Below are 20,650 nucleotides of genomic sequence, written 5' to 3' on the forward strand. Positions count from 1 at the left end.
CCCAGTCACGTAGCGCCAACTGTGTTAGCCCGGGTGCAAGTGTGAGAGGAGGACTTTTGTCGGAGTTTTGCATAAAAAAAGATGTTGCGTCATGGAAAAAAAAAGAAGAAAAAAAAAAAAAAGCAGATGTTGGATGGAGAAGGGTGTGTTTATTTGTGCGGATGTTCTCAGCTTGTTGCACTTTCGCATTCAAAAGTTGGTTCGGTGTTCAGAGGACACAAATCGTGCACAAACATTTTGTAGTTTCTTGCGTATAATTTAACACCATTCTTGCTGTGTGGGGTTTTAAAGGCCTACTGCAATGAGATTTTGATATTTAAATGGGGATAGCAGGTCAATTCTATGTGTCATACTTGATCATTTTGCGATATTGCCATATTTTTGGTGAAAGGATTTAGCGGAGAACATCAACATTAAGTTCGCAACTTTTGGTCGCTAATGAAAAAGCCTTGCCTGTACCGGAAGTAGCAGACGATGTGCGCGTGACGTCAGGGGTTGTGGAGCTTCTCACATCCTCACATTGTTTACAATCATGGCCACCAGCAGCGAGAGCGATTCGGACCGAGAAAGCGACGATTTCCCCATTAATTTGAGCGAGGTTGAAAGATTCGTGGATAAGTGAGAGTAAAGGACTAGGGGAAAAATAAAAAATAAAAAGGCAAGGGCAGTAGGAGCGATTCAGATTTTATTAGACACATTTACTTGGACAATTCTGGAAAATCCCTTATCTGCTTATTGTGTTATTAGTCTTTTAGTGAGATTATATGGTACCTGAAAGTCAGAAGGGTGTGGCCACGGGTTTGGTGACCGCCAGTGTCGCCGGTGGGAGGAGGCAAGAGAGTCCGCAGCTGCAGGAGGACGCAAGCTCAGCTCATGTCTACGGTAAGAGGCGACTTATTACCACAATTTTCTCACCGAAACCTGCCGGTTGACATGTAGTCGGTAACCATGTTCACTTGACCGCTCCTTTCCATAGTAAAGCTTCACCTTCGGGAATGTAAACAAGGAAACACCGGCTGTGTTTGTGTTGCTAAAGGCAGCTGAAATACACCGCTTCCCGCCTTCATCTTTCTTCTTTGACGTCTCCATTATTAATTGAACAAATTGCAAAAGAGTCAGCAACACAGATGTCCAGAATACTGTGTAATTATGCGATTAAATCAGACTACTTTTAGCTTGGATCAGGCTGGAAAAAAATGTCCGCTGCAATCCGAGATGTCACGCGCCATCATACAGACGTTTTCAACAGGATACTTTGCGGAAAATTTAAAATTGCAATTTAATAAACTAAAAAGGCCGTATTGGCATGTGTTGCAATGTTAGGATTTCATCATTGATATATAAACTATCAGACTGTGTGGTCGCTAGTAGTGGGTTTCGGTAGGCCTTTAATGGTGTCATACTTGACCTATGTGTACTACACACCTTTTTAAAAAAAAAGCATTATTGTTAGGACTAGCTGTCAGGTTCAATCGATCAATCAATGTTTATTTATATAGCCCTAAATCACAAGTGTCTCAAAGGGGTGCACAGGCCACAACGACATCCTCGGTACAGAGCACAAATCAGGGCAAGGAAAAACTCACCCCAATGGGACGTCGGTGACAGTGACTATGAGAAACCTTGGAGAGGACCGCATATGTGGGCGAGAGTCCAAACACTGATGACATCTATTAAAACAGACAAGAAGCAAAGAATCAAACAGAGACAGGATTCAATTTGGCTCAATGAGGAGAAACATGTACATCTGTACCCTTGTAGGGTGTCATTACACTCTGCCAAAAGATTGCACGCCTCCTGGGGGCGGCATAGCTCGGTTGGTAGAGTAGCCCTGCCAGCAACTTGAGGGTTCAAGGTTCGATTCCCACTTTCGCCATCCTAGTCACTGACGTTGTGTCCTTGGGCCAGACACTTTTCCCACCTGCTCCCAGTGCCACCCACACCGGTTTAAATGTAACTTAGATATTGGGATTCACTATGTAAAGCGCTTTGAGTCAGTAGAGAAAAGCGCTATACAAATGTTATTCACTTCTCACACTTCACTCCTTCTTTTATTTGGACCTTCCCATACCACATGGCAACAGCTGATTACGAAGGGACAGGGTCGTAAACAGCCATCGCTATTTGATTACAAAACAGTTCAAAAGAAAAAGGTCGGTTCAAAAAAGAGGTCGCAAAAAAGTTAAAAAAAGAGGTTTGTAAAAGAGTTAAAAAAAGAGTTCGTATAGGAGTTGAAAAAAGAGTTCGTATAGGAGTTCAAAAAAGAGGTTCGTATAGGAGGTCAAAAAAGTGGTTCGTAAAATAGTTCAAAAAAGAGGTTCGTAAAAGAGTTCAAAAAAAGACGTTCGTAAAAGAGTTAAAAAAAGACGTCCGTAAAAGAGTTTAAAAAAGAGGTTCGTATAGGAGTTAAAAAAAGAGGTTCGTATAGGAGTTCAAAAAAGAGGTTCGTATAGGAGTTCAAAAAAGAGGTTCATAAAGGAGTTCAAAAAAGAAGATTCGTAAAGGAGTCCGGTTTGTAAAGGATTTCGAAAAAGAGGTTCGAAAAGAGGTTCGTAAAAGAGTTCGAAAAAGAGGTTCGTCGAAGAGTTCGAAAAAGAGGTTTGTAAAAGAGTTCGGAAAAGAGGTTTGTAAAAGAGTTCGGAAAAGAGGTTCGTAAAAGAGGTTCATAAAAGAGTTCTGAAAAGAAGTTTGTAAAAGAGTTCAAAAAAGAGGTTTGTTAAAGAGTTCAAAGAAGAGGTTCGTATAGGAGTTCAATAAAGAGGTTCGTAAAGAAGTTCAAAACAGAAGTTCGTAAAGGAGTTAAAAAAAGAGGTTCGTAAAAGAGTCCCAAAGAGGTTCGTAAAAGAGTTCCAAAAAGAGGTCCGTAGAAGAGTTAAAAAAAAAGAGGTTCGTAAAAGAGTTCCAAAAACAGAGGTTCGTAAAAGAGTTTAAAAAAAGAGGTTCGTAAAAGAGGTTTGTAAAAGAGGTTTGTGAAAGAGGTTCGATAAAGTAGTTCGTAAAAGAGGTTCGTAGAAGAGGTTCGAAAAAGAGGTACGTAAGCGGCATGGCCGGGAACCAACATTGAATGAGCGTGACCTTCGATCCCTCAGACGGCACTGGGCTCAAGAACACTTCAGAAAACCACTGTCACTACATACAGTTTGTCGCTACATCTGTAAGTGCAAGTTAAAGGTCCACTATGCAAAGCGAAAGCCATTTATCAACAACATCCAGAAACGCCGCCGGCTTCTCTGGGCCCGAGATCATCTAAGATGGGCTGATGCAAAGTGGAAAAGTGTTCTGTGGTCTGACGAGTCCACATTTCAAATTTTGGGGGGAAATATTCGACATCGTGTCATCTGGACCAAAGGGAAAGCGAACCATCCAGACTGTTATCGACGCAAAGTTCAAAAGCCAGCATCTGTGATGGTATGGGGGTGCATTAGTGCCCAAGGCAGGGGTAACTTACACATCTCTGAAGGCACCATTAATGCTGAAAGGTACATACAGGTTTTGGAACAACATATGCTGCCATCTAAGCGCCGTCTTTTTCACGGATGCACCTGCTTATTTCAGCAAGACAATGCCAAGCCACACTCAGCACGTGTTACAACAGCGTGGCTTTGTAAAAAAAGAGTGCAGGTACTTTCCTGGCACGCCTGCAGTCCAGACCTGTCTCCCATCGAAAATGTGTGGCGCATTATTAAGCGTAATATACGACAGCGGAGACCCCGGACTGTTGAACGACTGAAGCTCTACAAAAAATAAGAATGGGAAAGAATTCCACTTTCAAAGCTTCAACAATTAGTTTCCTCAGTTCCCGAATGTTTATTGAGTGTTGTTAAAGGCCTACTGAAATGAGATTTTCTTATTTAAACGGGGATAGCAGGTCCATTCTATGTGTCATACTTAATCATTTCGCGATATTGCCATATTTTTAGCTGAAATGATTTAGTAGAGAACATCGACGATAAAGTTCGCAACTTTTGGTCGCTAATACAAAAGCCTTGCCTTTACCGGAAGTAGCAGGTGATGACGTCACCGGTGTAAGGGCTCCTCACATCCTCACTTTGTTTATAATGTGAGCCTCCAGCAGCAAGAGCTATTCAAAACGAGAAAGTGACAATTTCCCCATTAATTTGAGCGAGGATGATAGATTCGTGGATGAGGAAACTTAGAGTGAAGGCCTAGAAAAAAAAAGAAGAAGAAAAAAAAGACGAGGGCATGTGAGAGCGATACAGATGTTTTTAGACACATTTACTAGGATAATTCTGGGAAATCCCTTATCTGCCTATTGTGTTACTAGTGTTTTAGTGAGTTAAAGAGTACTTTGAAGTCGGAGGGGTGTGGCCACGGGTGTTTTGACGCCAGAGTCTCTGCGAGAAGTCACGGCAGCTGCAGGAGGACGCTGGCTCCGCTGATCTCCGGTAAGAGGCGACTTATTTCCACAATTTTCTCACCGAAAACTGCCGGTTGACATGTAGTCGGGATCCATGTTCGCTTGACCGCTCTGATCCATAGTAAAGCTTCACCACTGGGAATTTTAAACAAGGAAACACCGTTTATTTGTGTGGCCAAAGCCTAAAAGCTTCCCACCTACATCTTTCTACTTTGACTTCTCCATTATTTGAACAAATTGCAAAAGATTCAGCAACACAGATGTCCAAAATACTGTGTAATTGTGCGATGAAAAGAGACGACTTTTAGCCGTAAGTGGTGCTGGCTAATATGTCCCCTCCAACCAATAACGTCACAAACACGCGTCATCATTGCGCGACGTTTTCAACAGGAAACTCCGCGGGAAATTTAAAATTGTAATTTAGTAAACTAAACCGGCCGTATTGGCATGTGTTGCAATGTTAAGATTTCATCATTGGTGTGTAAACTATCAGACTGTGTGGTCAGTAGTAGTGGGTTTCAGTAAGCCTTTAAAAGAAAAGGTGATGTAACACAGTGGTGAACATGCCCTTTCCCAACTACTTTGGCACGTGTTGCAGCCATGAAATTCTAAGTTAATTATTATTTGCAAAAAGTTTATGAGTTTGAACATCAAATATTGTGTCTTTGTCATGCATTCAATTGAATATGGGTTGAAAATGATTTGCCAATCATTGTATTCCGTGTACATTTACATCTAACACAATTTCCCAACTCATATGGAAACGGAGTTTGTATTAGTGTTCCTAAAAATAAATATATATCGGCCCCCAGACACATTTTTTTCTCTAAATGTGGTCCCCCCCGAGTCAAAATAATTGCCCAGGACTGTTTTAATCTGTGGTTAGAACGTGGTTCTTAACCTTGTTGGAGGTACCGAACCCCACCAGTTTCATATGCGCATTCACCGAAAAAAATATATAAATATATTTCCAAATTCAAGACAAAGTTATAGGTTTTTGGTAAGACTTTAGTATGGGGAACATATTCTAAGTAACAAAGACTTAATTTACAGTTATTTGGACACTAGGGGAACATATTCTAAGTAACAAAGACTTAATTTACAGTTATTTGGACACTAGGGGAACATATTCTAAGTAATAAAGACTTAATTTTGAGTTACCGTATTTTTCGGACTATAAGTCACAGTTTTTTTCATAGTTTATTTTATTATTCTCAGGAGCGACTTATGTGTGAAATTATTAACACATTACCGTAAAATATCAAATAATCATATTTAGCTCATTCACGTAAGAGACTAGACGTATAAGATTTAGTCGGATTGATCGATTAGAAGTGACATATTGTTTGGTAAAGGTATAGCATGTTCTATATGTTATAGTTATTTGAATGACTCTTATCATAATATGTTACGTTAACACCTTCTCAGTTGGTTATTTATGCCTCATAACGTACACTTATTCAGTCTGTTGTTCACTATTCTTTATTTATTTTAAATTGCCTTTCAAATATCCATTCTTGGTGTTAGGTTTTATCAAATAAATTTCCCCCAAAAATGCGACTTATACTCCAGTGCGACTTATATGTTTTTTCCCTTCTTTATTATGGATTTTCGGCAAGTGCGACTTATACTCCGAAGCGACTTATACTCCGAAAAATGCGGTACTTGGTTAGGGTTAGGGTTATAATAAGGGATTAATAAGTACTTAATAATGACTAGTTAAGAGCCAATATGTTACTAATTTGCATGTTAATAAGAAACTAATTAATGGTGAATATGTTCCCCATACTAAAGTGTTACCATGTTTTTTTACTGGTGCACAAAATGAACCGTGCGTGAACATCAACTTGTTCAAACAACAAAACCAACACAGTGCATAAACTCACAACAAATGACACACCTGCAAATCAGTCAGCTGTTGCCGTATCCGTAATATGCCGATAGGGAGAAGTTTGTATTTACAGGATGTGGTTTGACTGGGGATAGGTTGATTGGCAACACTAAAAAATTGGCCCTAGTGTGTGAATGTGAGTGTGAATGTTGTCTGTCTATCTGTGTTGGCCCTGCGATGAGGTGGAGACTTGTCCAGGGTGTACACCGCCTTCCGCCCAATTGTAGCTGAGATAGGCGCCAGCGCCCCCCGCGACCACAAAAGGGAATAAGCAGTAGAAAATGGATGGATAAATGGATGGGTTTGACATCCGCCGAACCCCTCACAGAACCACTATCGAACCCAGGTTAAGAACCACTGGGTTAGAAGGACTTCAAAGGATTTGAAACTCAAAATGCAGGACTTGGGACTTGACTTGAGACTTTTCATTCTTGACCTGAGACTTACTTGGCAAACATTGACTTGGTCCCACCTCTGCTGTATGGTATTTCTTTAATTAGCATTAGTTGTTGATGCTAGCTTAATTGTACAAAATGGCGCCTGATGTAACTCGGACTATTTTCGTGGATGTTAAATGTTCTAAATTTTTCTAAATTTGAGGCGAAATCAAGAACGTTTTTAAATCATTTGCGAGTGGCTGAACAAATATTTTATGGGTGGTTGTGTAAATAATGTTCTCTGTGATATCATGGATATGCTATAGTGCTAACTAGTAACAACCAGGTTTAAATGACTTAAGCTGTCTTTATAGTTATATAACCGCTATGAATATTTTAAGTATTGTGTAAATTTGCGTGTGTTCTTTTTTTTTCACCGACTGTATGACATGCGCACACAGAGCCCTGCAGCCGCCGCGACCCCACCACTGCCCAGACCGACACACGACCAGGACGGAGACCGACGGGCGTGCGAGCAGACGCGGGCATATGTGAGTGGAACGGCGGGGGAAGGTGGAAGCGGAGGGGACGTCGCTGCGGTGGTCGGTCGGACGCTTAATCATCTCATTCAATGACTACGGACAGCCAGGTGAAAGATTTACAGCGAATACGTCGTCACGCTGTCTGCTTCATTTACAAGCGGTGCGATCCATCCATCCATCCTCCATAGCCGAGCCATGCCCCCCGCACCGAGCCTCCAATCCAGTGGGCTGACTCTCTCCGAGACCAGCATCGGTAAGTGTGAGTGTGTGTGTGCAAGGTCACCGGTGTGTGTAAATCATGCCTCTCCGCCGGTTGGGTTTGAAGCTATGGTATTAGCTAAAACACAAAGGCGGAGTTTTTTGTTTTGTTTTTTTAAAGCGATTAAAAAAAAAAAAAAAGGTGTTACAACACATATTTTTTTTAGCTCCATCCATACTGCAGCACTTCATTGCAGGTGCAGGCTCAGCTTCTTTGTTTGCTGGATGCTCCAACAGCACCATCGTGCATCCATCTTCTTCAGCTTATCCGAGGTCGGGTCGCGGGGGCAGCAGCCTAAGCAGGGAAGCCCAGACTTCCCTCTCCCCAGCCACTTCGTCTAGCTCTTCCCGGGGGAATCCCGAGGTGTTCCCAGGCCAGCCGGGAGACATAGTCTTCCCAACGTGTCCTGGGTCTTCCCTGTGGCCTCCTACCGGTTGGACGTGTCCTAAACACCTCACTAGGGAGGCGTTCGGGTGGCATCCTGACCAGATGCCCGAACCACCTCATCTGGCTCCTCTCCATGTGGAGGAACAGCGGCTTTGCTTTGGTTTCCTCCCTAGTGGCAGAGCTTCTCACCCTATCTCTAAGGCCGGAGGAAACTCATTTCGTCCGCTTGTACCCGTGATCTTGTCCTTTCGGTCGTGACCCAAAGCTCATGACCATAGGTGAGGATGGGAGCGTAGATCGACCGGTAAATTGAGAGCTTTGCCTTCCGGCTCAGCTCCTTCTTTACCACAACGGATTGGTACAACATCCGCATTACTGTAGACACCCCACCGATTCGCCTGTCGATCTCACCATCCACTCTCCCCCCACTCGTGAACAAGACTCCTAGGTACGTGAACTCCTCCACTTGGGGCAAGGTCTCCTCCCCAGCCCGTAAATTGAGAGCTTTGCCTTCCGGCTCAGCTCCTTCTTCGCCACAACGGATCGGTACAACGTCCACATTACTGAAGACGCCGCACCAATTCGCCTGTCGATCTCATGATCCTCTCTTCCCTCACTCGTGAACAAGACTCCGAGGTATTTGAACTCCTCCACTTGGGGCAGGGTCTCCTCCTCAGCCCATCTGGCTCCTCTCGATGTGGAGGAGCAGCGGCTTTACTTTGAGTTCCTCCCGGATGGCAGAGCTTCTCACCCTATCTCTAAGGGAGAGTCCCGCCACCCGGCGGAGGAAACTCATTTCAGCCGCTTGTACCCGTGATCTTATCCTTTCGGTCATGACCCAAAGCTCATGACCATAGGTGAGGATGGGAACGTAGATCGACCGGTAAATTGAGAGCTTTGCCTTCCGGCTCAGCTCCTTCTTCACCACAACGGATCGGTACAACGTCTGCATTATTGAAGACGCCGCACCGATCCGCCTGTCCATCTCACGATCCACTCTTCCCCCACTCGTGAACAAAACTCCTAGCTACTTGAACTCCTCCACTTGGGGCAGGGTCTCCTCCCCAACCCGGAGATGGCACTCCACCCTTTTCCGGGCGAGAACCATGGACTCGGACTTGGAGGTGCTGATTCTCATTCCGGTCGCTTCACACTCGGCTGCGAACCGATCCAGTGAGAGCTGAAGATCCCGGCCAGATGAAACCATCAGGACCACATCATCTGCAAAAAGCAGAGACCTAATCCCGCAGCCACCAAACCAGAACCTCTCAACGCCTTGACTGCGTCTAGAAATTCTGTCCATAAAAGTTATGAACAGAATCTGTGACAAAGGGCAGCCTTGGCGGAGTCCAACCTTCATTGGAAACGTGTCCAACAGCACCAGCTAAATGCCAAACATCTAAAGTGGTGCATGACAGTACCCGTAGAGGTGAGTTATTGTTGTTTGCGCAACAAAAATAGTTCACTTTTGCTCAGGTCGGTGACAGTGGAAGTTGCGAGTTTGGGAGGAAGTCATTCTAGCTCATGTCAATAGAACTATACTAATTATTTTGTAACTAATAAGTCAAACAGAGCGTACCCCGCCTTCCGCCCGAGTCCAGCTGAGATAGGCTCCAGCACCTCCCGCGACCTCAAAAGGGACAAGCGGTAGGAAATGGATGGAAGTCTAACAGAGGATCTTTGACTTGTGTTTTTGCAATAGGTCCTTAGAAATAGCAGAGCGCCTCTGTTCTATACAGGATCTTTGACTACCATTTTTAGCGGTATAATTTTAAAAACAGCAGTGATCCTGTCAAATAGAGGATTGTTGACCAGCATTTTTTGCGATGGCGTCCTGAAAACTGCAGCGATCCTGTCAATTAGAGCAGTGTTTTTCAACCACTGTGCCGCGGCACGGATACAGTCTGGTGTGCCGTGGGATATTATGTCATTTCACCTATTTGGGGTAAAAAAAAAATTTTGCAAACAAGTAATTATAGTTTGCAAATTATGTGCCGTTGTTGAGTGTCGGTGATGTCTAGAACTTGGCAGCGTAACTGTGTTATACTCTTCTATATCAATATGTTGGAGCCGGTAGCTAATTGCTTTGTAGATGTCAGGAACACGATGTGTGAGACGACGAGGGTTTGTTGTCGTATCTAATGCTTAAACCAAAAATAAACAAAAGGTGAGTGCCTTTTATGAAAAGGCATTGTAGCTTAGGGAAGGCTATGCAGAACAAAACTAAAACCTAACTGGTTACAAAGTAAACAAAAACAGAATGCTGGACGACAGCAAAGACGGCGTCCAAAAAGTACATCCGTACAAGACATGACAATCAACAATGTCCCCACAAAGAAGGATAGCAACAACTTAAATAGTCTTGATTGCTACAACAAAGCAGATCGGGGAATAGCGCTCAAAGGAAGACATGAAACTGCTGCAGGAAAACACCAACAAAACAGGAAAAACCACCAAGATAGGAGAGCAAGACAAGAAGTAAAACACTACACAAAGGAAAACAGCAAAAAACTCAAAATAAGTCAGGGTGTGATGTGACAGGTGGTGACAGTAAAGCTACTTTGAGACAAGAGCTGTAGTGATGCATGCTTGGTTATGGTTTAAAGTCATATCCAACAATTGCGACAACGACTTTTTACTGCTGCTGAGTTTCATTTTTTAATGATTTCTGCTGGCGGTATACCTCTGGATTTTTTCAATGAATAAAATGTGCCTTGGCTCAAAAAAGGTTGAAAAACACGGAATTAGAGAACCTTTAACTTGCGTTTTTGCAATAGTTCCCTATAAACAGGAGAGTGCCTCTGTACTAAAGAGGATTTTTGACTAGCATTTTGGCTGTAAATGTATTTATTTTTTGTCAAAAAGGATCCTTGCGTCATGTTTTACCATGCAGTATCATGCTCTGACTAACTGTGCACTGCAAAATGTGACCATTGTAGCCAATAATTCTGACTTCCTCATTTTGATTTATTAAAAAAAGCACATATTGTTGCATTTTTGTTTTGTTTTGTAAGTTAAATTATTTGATATATTGTGCTGCCGAGGAAATGTTGCTGATTAACACATTTATTATTATAATTTCAGTGTATTTTTTATTTTAATTTTCAGTATCAAATGGCTCAAGTCGGTCAAAAAATGTTTATAGTTTCAATAAGATTATTATTTTTTTATTTCAAGCAAATTTACCTTTTGTTCATGGTGGTGGCAGTGGAAGTTGTGAGTTAGGGAGGAAGTCATTCTAGCTCATGTCAATGGAACTATACAAATTATTTATAAGTAATAAGTCAAATGGAGGATCTTTGACTTGTGTTTTTGCAATAGGTCCTTATAAAAGCAGATCGCCTCTGTTCTATAGAGGATCTTTGATTACCATTTTTAGCGGTAGTGATCCTGTCAAATAGAGGATTGTTGACCAGCATTTCTTGAAGTAGAGTCCTGAAAATTGCAACGATCCTGTGAATTAAAGCAGTGTTTTTTAACCACTGTGCCTCAGCACAAAGGTGTGCCGTGAGATACAGTCTGGTGTGGCGTGGGAGATTATGTAATTTCACCTAATTAAGTTAAAAATATTTTTTGCAAACCAGTAATTATAATCCGCAAATAATGTGCTGTTGTTGAGTGTCTGTGCTTTCTAGAGCTCGGCAGAGTAACTGTGTAATACTCTTCCATATCAGTAGGTTGCAGCAGGTAGCTAATTGCATTGTGGATGTCGGGAACATGGTTTGTCATGATCACAATATGCAGAAGATAGCGGGAGGCAGCGTGCAGGTAAAAAGGTATCTAATGCTTAAACCAAAATTAACATGAGGCAAATACCGCTAAGAAAAGGCATTGAAGCTTATGGATAGCTATGCAAAACGAGACTAAAACTGAACTGGCTGTAAAGTAAACAAAAACAGAATGCTGTCATTAGGAAGCAGACTGCTCGGATGATCATATATTCCCATTTAGATGCAAAAAGACTCATTATCCTTGCTAAGTAAAGTGGGGTGGAACCAAGCGTCTTATCGTGTCGTTTTTGACAATCCCGGGTCTACATTAGCTGTGTAAGTTTACCAACTTGTCAGAATATATCCTCATTCTTCTATTATCCAGGTGAAAGGCATGATTTCTCTTCTACAATAATGTTTGACGAGCAAGGAAACGAGGAAGCAACTCTTTAGTTGATGATGTTGAAGAAAGGCACACAATTTTGTGATCACGGCGCCGCTATATAAAGTTTGTCTGCGTTAACATTTATAATAATATCGCTAATACTTGGTTAATTTTCAAGTCACAAAATGTATTTTTGGCACTTTTTGGATGTTTTTTTATTGGGTTTTGTGGGCGGAATAGAGGACCTCCCTCTGGCAAAGTGGTACCAGATCTACCACCAGAGCAATGTCAAAAGGCAACTGTTGCGTTCCATTCCGTAGTACATCGTTTGCCCAGACTGCCTTTTCAATAAAAGTACCACAACTATGGAACTCTTTACCTGACACTTTGAAAAGTTGAGCAGCAAACGTGTTCCCATGTTTAGTTTTTACTAATTGGTTTTTATCTAGTCTGCACTTTGTGTTGTTATTATTATTATTGACTTTTATCTAGTTTGCACTTTGTATTATTTTTTATTATCATTTTTTTCGACTCATTTTTGCCTTATTATTTTTATTTTCCTATTTTAATGAATTTGGATCTGTGTTGTTGTTGGGGACAAGTGTTGTAAATTAGCTTCAGCTACAAAGACTTTGATGCATACATTGGATAACTGTTTCAGATGTCTATCTTTTTTGTATCTGTCCCTATTTCAAAAAAAGATTAATAATATCTACGTTTAATTACAAGTTAGAATACATTAAAAAAAATACATCCTTGTCACGTATTTCATAATGATTGTGAACGATAGGCAAAATTCCAAAAAGGTGTACTTCCCCATTAAGAAACTTCTCTATGACTTTAACTCCAGACTTCTTCTATTTGTTTGGGATTGTCATTACTGCCAGAAGTGGTGGAGAAGTGTATTACTACTGAGTACCACTGCAACCCATATGGACCGCAGCTGAAAAACATAATTTTTTTTTGCCGGCCTATGTTTGAAAAAACACAGTTTAAGATTATTTCAAACATGCCTCACCAAGTTGCATTTAAGTACATCACGTTTGCACAGTTCAACATGACCAAAAAGGAGTAGGAGGACGCCCTTTGAAATAGTGTTCAGACTAAAAAGAGATACTAGGTGCACACTTTGGTGCAGTTAATTTTGTGTTTACACTGGTATTTTGGACCAAAATATATGCATGTAGTATGGACTTGATTGGGCACCTTTTGTGACAAATGACGTGACGTAATACTCAGACCGACATGCCATATGCTGGGTTAATGCATTGGTTATTTTTAATGATGCTTTTTTTTTTTAAGTCAATTCTTGCTTCTCAAACCTGATACCAATAACTTATTTATCTCTATATATTTTTTAATGCAGTTCTAACTGATGTTTCTGCACTCCTGAAGGTAGGAATGGTGGATTTCACCAACTGTACCTGTTGATTTGTCTTAACAAATGCCAGTATCCTCCAGAATGGCAAAGGGCGGGTGGTCAACAGCCATCATTTCCTTGATTGAATTACAAACCACTTTAACCCACGTGTCGTCTCTGGCAAACGCTTTGCACTTTTCAAACGCTGCGGCGATAGAAAAAGCCCTCTGGCCTTTCTTTGCAGCTAGCTATGGCGTTTCTGGGGGCTGATAAGATTTGATGTGTTGAAGGGTAATGATGTTTACGTCCTCGCGGAATGTTTGCAGAACATTTGGTGTAAATGGCTTGTGAAATGTATTCCTCTGAAACGGGTTAAAAAGTCCCACTAGATTGATGCTTTGGCTGGGCAAATAAACCATGTTAATATAAGGGAATGAGCCCTAGGCAATGGGTGGATGGAATAAATATATATATATATATATATATATATATATATATATATATATATATATATATATATATATATATATACAGGGTTTCCCACACATTGATTTATTTGTGGCGGCTCGCCACGAAAGAATTACGGCCGCCACAAATAAAAAGAATAAAAATTACACATAAAAAAACATATATATATATATATATATATATATATATATATTTTTTTTTTTTTTTTTTTTTTAATTTATTTATTTATTTTTCGGCTTTTGACTCGCTTGACCGCTCATAAAAGCAATGGGACTGTCTGTGAATGGAGCTTGTAGTTACATATTACATAAATATGTAAATATTATATAAATATGTATATAAAGTGTTGTAATTATATTCCAACCCCGCGTTCTTCTTGGTCATCGCCGCCGCTGCCACCGCCCCCTCGGGCATTAAATGAGATGAAGTAGTCTTGTGATTTTTCCCACACATACATATATTGCGCTCTACCACGGTATAGAGCACTATTCTCTGGATAATCTAATTAAGACATATATATATATATATATATATATATATATATATATATATATATATATATGTCGCGATAGACACGTAATCAGTATCAATAAACATGAATTAAATATGGGGCTGGGCGATATGGCCTTTTATTAATATCTCAATATTTTTGGGCCATGTCACGATACACGATATATATCGCGATAATTTGCCTTAGACTTGAATGAACACTTGATGCATATAATCACAGCAGTATGATGATTCTATGTGTCTACATTAAAACATTATTGTTCATACTGCATTAATATATGCTCATTGTAAACTTTCATGCAGAGATGGAATTCCAAAGTAAGTCAATTTAGCAAAACTGTATTTATTAAACAGTTATTAAGCAGTGGCACAAACATTCATGTTATTTCAAAACAGAAAGTGCAAGATTGTCAGAGACATTTTAAAACAAGCTATGAGTGCACTTTTGTGCGTTATGTCACGAAGATGACATAAAAACAACACTAAATTAAAGTGCACTTTTTGTACAGAACGCCACTATAATAGTTTGAAACAAATAAGGTACACTTTTGTGCATGATGTCACACAAGATATTTCAATAAGTGTCAAATAAAAATGAGCTGCATAATAGGACATCAAATAGCAGTGCTGCTACTTTTTGTAGCAACGCTTTTGCCGCATAAATGCTCAACATCTTCCCTCTTGAAGCCAAACCACCGCCAGACGATGGACCTTGTGCTTTTTCACTTGGGAATACATTTTTCCTTCATTTGTTACCAGATTGGCATCTTCTTTCTCTCGATTACCATTCGCAACGCACCATTAGCACCACAGCTAACATCACCCATGCCGCTACCTCTCTGCTTCGCGAGGGCGTATACGTATGTAACGTATGTAAGAAGGTGCGCTTGTTTTATGTCTCTGTGAGAAGGAGAGACAAGAAAGACTGGGAAACGCATGCAGTGTTATGACCGCAGCTAAAAGCAACTGTGTGAGAACATATACTCGAATATCACGATATAGTCATTTTCTATATTGTACAGCGACAAAACCGTGATATATTGAGTATATCCATATATCGCCCAGCCCTAATTTGATAATTGTATTTTTTATTTTTTGTTGTTGGAAGAAACCGGATGTTGCAAAGCAAGGTTGGTTGCATGAACAAAGGCACTCGCTCTTTGGTAACTACAAAACACAGGAAGTGATCACTGATCAGTGGGCGTGGCACGCTAACAGCCAATCAGGTAACAGTACCAACTATCAATTTGATTGCGCCATCTTGTTGTTTCGCCATTAATTGTTGAGTTAGAAGAGAAGGTAAAAATGAGTGCTGCAGAGAGCAACGAAATTGGAAAAGGAACAGGAAAAGTCACCTGGACTGTATGGCCGTTTTTTGGACTTTTCAAAACGAACCATAGTGGGACCAGTGTGGTTTTGATTGATTGATTGAAGCTTTTATCAGTAGGTTGCACAGTACAGTACATATTACGTATGGAAATGATACAAGGCACTCGTCACCACTAAGGCCCTGTCTAATTATTTAAGCTTAGCCTCGTCTCAGCCACACTAACCCATCGTTTAAGGTTCCCCTCCTTGGATGATTTTTTTACACGGGTAAGTACACCGTGTATTTTTTTAATCTCCAGCTTTGTATGGACTCATTGATCGTTTACAAACTGAGTTTGGAGAGGACGTGACGCCAGAAAAACAGAGCCTGACACAGGAAGTGACGTCAGAAACAACGCGCCACAGCCAGGGTCATAACAAGCGGTATCGAAACGCACGATTATAGCTATTTCGATTACAACACATCTCAGACGGCAACATAGCAGTTGAGCGATGGTTTTGGATGAGGCCTGGAAGAACGGCAGCCTGGTGGGATATGTTTGTCAACGGGTGTGTCGTGCCACTACGAAAAACAGCATATGTATTTGGACTGGCAAAGCAGACTATCAGTTATTGTCCGTGATGTATGTCGAGCGATTACTCAATGTCTAGTTTCGTGCTCCATAAATACTGTGAAGCCATGAAGTTGTTGCAGCCGTCAAGTACGACCGGCAGTTTCAGCCTACAAGCACAGTTTCCTGACCAGATGTCTAGATCCCTATATCGATTGTTGTAAAATGTTCATTATCACATTGTTTACTTTCACACGTCCATTAAAGATATGATTCATGTATGATGGCTCAGGTGTGATTTACTACAACAGGGCCAGTCTAACAGCTGCTGATGCTGAGGCAAACAAGGATTGCTGGTAAAAGAATTGTGGCAATAGGCTACATTGAAACACAGGGTAAGAATACACTTCCAGGTCAGAGGTGCTTACTAGGTCAGGTTGCGACGGAAGAGGGAGGGGGTCTTAAACAGTAACATTGTGTGTGTTTGTGTGGACAAGGATAAGCTTAAGTGGCGTGGATAATCTTAGTGTAGAAGTTAAAGTTAAGTTAAGTTAAAATACCAATGATTGTCTCACACACACACTAGATGTGGTGAAATTTGTCCTCTGCTTTTGACCCATCCCCTTGTTCACCCCCTGGGAGGTGAGGGGAGCAGTGGGCAGCAGCGGTGGCCACACCCTGGAATAATTTCTGGTGATTTAACCCCCAATTCCAACCCTTAATGCTGAGTGCCAAGCAGGAAGGTAATGGGTCCCATTTTTATAGTCTTTGGTATGACTAGGCCACTGAGTAGGAGGGGCCTAAGACGGTAATACCACACTACCTTAGCTGTGCACAGCCTTTAGAGCACAGCTGTAACTTCCTGGTACTAAACCTGCAGAAAATAGTTCTCAGGTTCCTCTATGTTTCCACTTTGCACTATTTTGTTACACTTTATTAAGCATTTCTTACGTATTCCTTATTTTTGCACCTTCATTTTGAGAGCTTTGTCGTGTACAGTGAAGGGAAGGAGGCGACAACCAGGACAGAACTGCGGTTTACAAGTTTTATTTAAACTTTTTGATGATTACGTGGTGTGTGTATGCTACCCTAAGTGAATGGGTGTAGGCTATGTGTATAATTAATAGTGTAAATGTTACCAGGGGTTTTTGTCTGTGAGTGTCGGATGTATCCTTCGTAGAAACAGGGGGAAGGGGGCAAGGCGAAGAGGCAGTCCGTAAACAGGCAAGGGGTCGAGGATAGGAGTGAGGCAGCGTAGTCCGTGTCCGAGGAGGGGTCGAGGATCAAGGAAGGCAGTCAGGAATCCGGATGGATGTCGAGAGGCAAAACACGATCACGGATGACTGGGAAGTCACTGCGGGAGACACAAGGGACATGAACAAGGGAGACACGGAGAGAGCACAGAGAAGGCGAGCAAAGCAAAGGGGAGGGAATGCCAGACGTGATGTATACTGGGAAGATGAGCGACGTTCTGGCAAAGGTTCCTCGGGTCCGCTGGTCTCTATGTCGCTGTCTGTCATCAGGCCCAGGTGCGCTGATTAGTGATTGTCTGCAGGTTTTTTGCTGCGTGGGCATGCTGCGCTCAGCCCGAGCAGGGGCGTGTCTGAGGGTGCGGCCGGCGGAGGTGTGGGAAGCAGGTTCGAGTCCGCGCCGTGAGATTGTGAGTTTACAATTGTGTTTACATTGTTTCAGTGTTCTCATTGCGTGTGTTGACATTTCCTTTCTGCCTTGATAGCTGAATCAGAGCAATATTTTTTTTCTCCAATTCCTTATTTTTGATAGATCTTAAAAATATAAACATTTATTGATATTGACCGATATAAAACACTCATTTTGTGATACTGTCTTCAGCCCAGCCCTAATGTACACCATGTTGGTTTACAATCAGCTCAGGTGAAGTTATACAGCACGGCAAGTATGAGAAATAGAGCGCTTGATTTTCTCACCCTAACCCGCCATCACTTACAGAACGTATAATCTTGCTTCATTGAAGCGTTTTTTGTTGTTGTTTTTTTAATACATTTTCTGAACTATTTCTAATGTTATCAGATGTATTGGTGGGATGTCATAATTCCTCATACTAAATAATTATCGGTCATACATTTATCATGCACCCCAAGCTGTTTTTATATTCTGCCAAATGTATTTATTTATTTGTCATTTCTTCTGCTGTTTTGCTGTCATTTTACACAGGTCCGCGTAGCGTTCACGATTGAACCGAAACAGCTGCAGAGTTCAGTCAAAATCAGGTTGAAGACCCCTGCTCGAGCAATTTTCCTGCTAAAATGTATTCCCACTAATGGACAGTTGGGGACACCTCCCTTACTTATGCGTTTTTCAAAAGCAGCCAGACTCGTAGTCAGTTAGATGTCGATGACATAATGAAGTTACTTCTAATCAGGTTTGCTATCAGGGCTAAATGCCCTGTGGTTGGTAGTTGTGGCTTTGGATATCGATGTTGTTGTCAGACGGCGAGAGGGGATTTTTGACTTAACGTGTGTATGTTGGTCAAAAGAGTGATTAAGTGATAGAAGTTGACACAATTTGAATATAGGAGTGGGTATATTTGTAAAAGGCTGGACTGAAAACTCACATTTTGATTCACCCCTAACAAATACTTATTGTCATGATCCGTTGCCCAAAAAGTTCTATTTTGGTTTCACCTGACCACATGACATTCTCCCAATCCTCTCCTGTATCATCCATGTATCCATTTTGACATAAACTCAACCCGTCGTGTTTGAAAGAAGAAGAATACTGAGTTGCATCCCAAGAACACCACACCTACTGTGAAGCATGGTGGTGGAAACATCATGCTTTGGGGCTGTTTTTCTGCTAAGGGGACAGGACGATTGATCCGTGTTAAGGAAAGAATGAATGGGGCCATGTATCGTGAGATTTTGAGCCAAAACCTCCTTCCATCAGTGAGAGTTTTGAATGGTTGACCAAATACTTATTTTCCAGCATAATTTACAACTAAAATCTTTAAAATTCCTACAATGTGAATTCCTGGATTTTTTTTCCACATTCTGTCTCTCGCAGTTGAAGTGTACCTATGATGAAAATTACAGACCTCTGTCATCATTTTAAGTGGGAGAACTTGCACAATCGCTGGCTGACTAAATACTTTTTTGCCCCACTGTAATTCACTTCACTTCACTTCACTATATTCCTGAGAACCAGCATCCTCTGCAGTGGACATTTGATTTTTGTCTATTTTGTCAGCATTAATAAATTGGAAAACCAAAATTACTTTGTCCATACAACAGAAGCGCTCTGTTGTTTTTAGGGGATCTACTCCCAAAAAGTTAGTCAAAGATCCTCCATATGACCGCGCTCTAGTGTTTTTAGAAGTTTGCAAAACTGTTGGTCTCCTCCAGGTTTTTTGAACTAAACTCGGAGGACGGTCTGGTGTCAAACCTGGGCCAGATTGGGCTCCTGGGTCGCCAGTTGAATAGCTATGCCAGTTTCCAGTATCAATTCAAGCTTTACTGCATGTTGGTCCTATCGATTTTGATTGAAATTCGACTCAAGACGGCAGTCAAGGTCCAATTTCAGCTCTCTTCCTCTTTCAAATGTCCAAACTTTCAGGAACTGTTGTTCTGTGTCACAGTAATGGCTTTAAAGACGTGTGCAGCAAAGGTCAAGGGCGAGCTAAGGAAGATAAATGCGCTTTGTAACCAATCGCCAAACATTGGATGTCAAAGTCAGAGGCAGTTAATCGTCTCGAGTTACAACTCCTGTGTGTGAAAGTTCCCGTCTGCTCCCAGGTTCTTTTAAGCGGAGGAAGAGGAAATCCATCATCGTCACGGTGATGCTGCTGATCGTGTCGGTGCTCATACTCATCTTCGGCCTGGCGGCGACGACCAGGACGCAGAACATCACAGTGGGCGGCTACTACCCGGGACTCATTGTGAGTGGAACTGAATGACACACAACCCACATAGCCACTCATCACAGTATGACGTGAAGTAAGCAAGCTCTTTTCACTCACAATTACTGACGGTCTCGGGGGCCGGGGGGAACACATTCATTATTCAGCATCAATGTCATTAAGCGCTGAGTGAGGTGAAGTCTTTCCCATAAAAGTGTTTTCTTCACTGCACTAGATTGCACTTCCGTTTTTTTACTGGTGGGCATACAATTCAATAGCTCCCTTCATTCATTTTGCAGCATTTGCACGGGCGTTGTGTATTTTGAAGTAGGGCTGGGCGATAAGGACTTTTTTTAATATACTTATAGGCCGATACACGATATAAATCTCCATATTTTGCCTTATCATTGAATGAACACTTGATACATATAATCACAGCAGCATGATGATTCTATGTGTCTACATTAAAACATTCTTCTTCATACTGCATTAATATATGCTCATTTTAAACGTTCATGCAGAGAGAGAAATCAAAACTAAGTCAATCTACTAAAAGTGTATTTATTAAACAGTTATAAAGCAGTGGCACAAACATTAATGTCATTTCCAAACAGAAAGGGCAAGATTCT

The 20,650-nt window shown here is 41.4% G+C and overlaps 1 protein-coding gene across 2 annotated transcripts in view; it reads left to right on the top strand.

Moving 5' to 3' along the window:
• Positions 1 to 6,798: 6,798 nt before the first annotated feature.
• Positions 6,799 to 20,650, top strand: part of tmem255a (transmembrane protein 255A) — a 32,880-nt gene continuing 19,028 nt past the window's right edge. For both annotated transcript variants that reach the window (XM_061891705.1, XM_061891706.1), the window contains exons 1-2: positions 6,799 to 7,441; positions 19,918 to 20,060. In XM_061891705.1, the coding sequence (XP_061747689.1) occupies positions 7,384 to 7,441; positions 19,918 to 20,060 (201 nt within the window). In that variant the 5' untranslated portion in view covers positions 6,799 to 7,383. The remainder of the gene's footprint in view (positions 7,442 to 19,917; positions 20,061 to 20,650) is intronic.

Source organism: Nerophis ophidion, linkage group LG29 (assembly GCF_033978795.1).
Source record: "Nerophis ophidion isolate RoL-2023_Sa linkage group LG29, RoL_Noph_v1.0, whole genome shotgun sequence".
Lineage (NCBI taxonomy): Eukaryota > Metazoa > Chordata > Actinopteri > Syngnathiformes > Syngnathidae > Nerophis > Nerophis ophidion.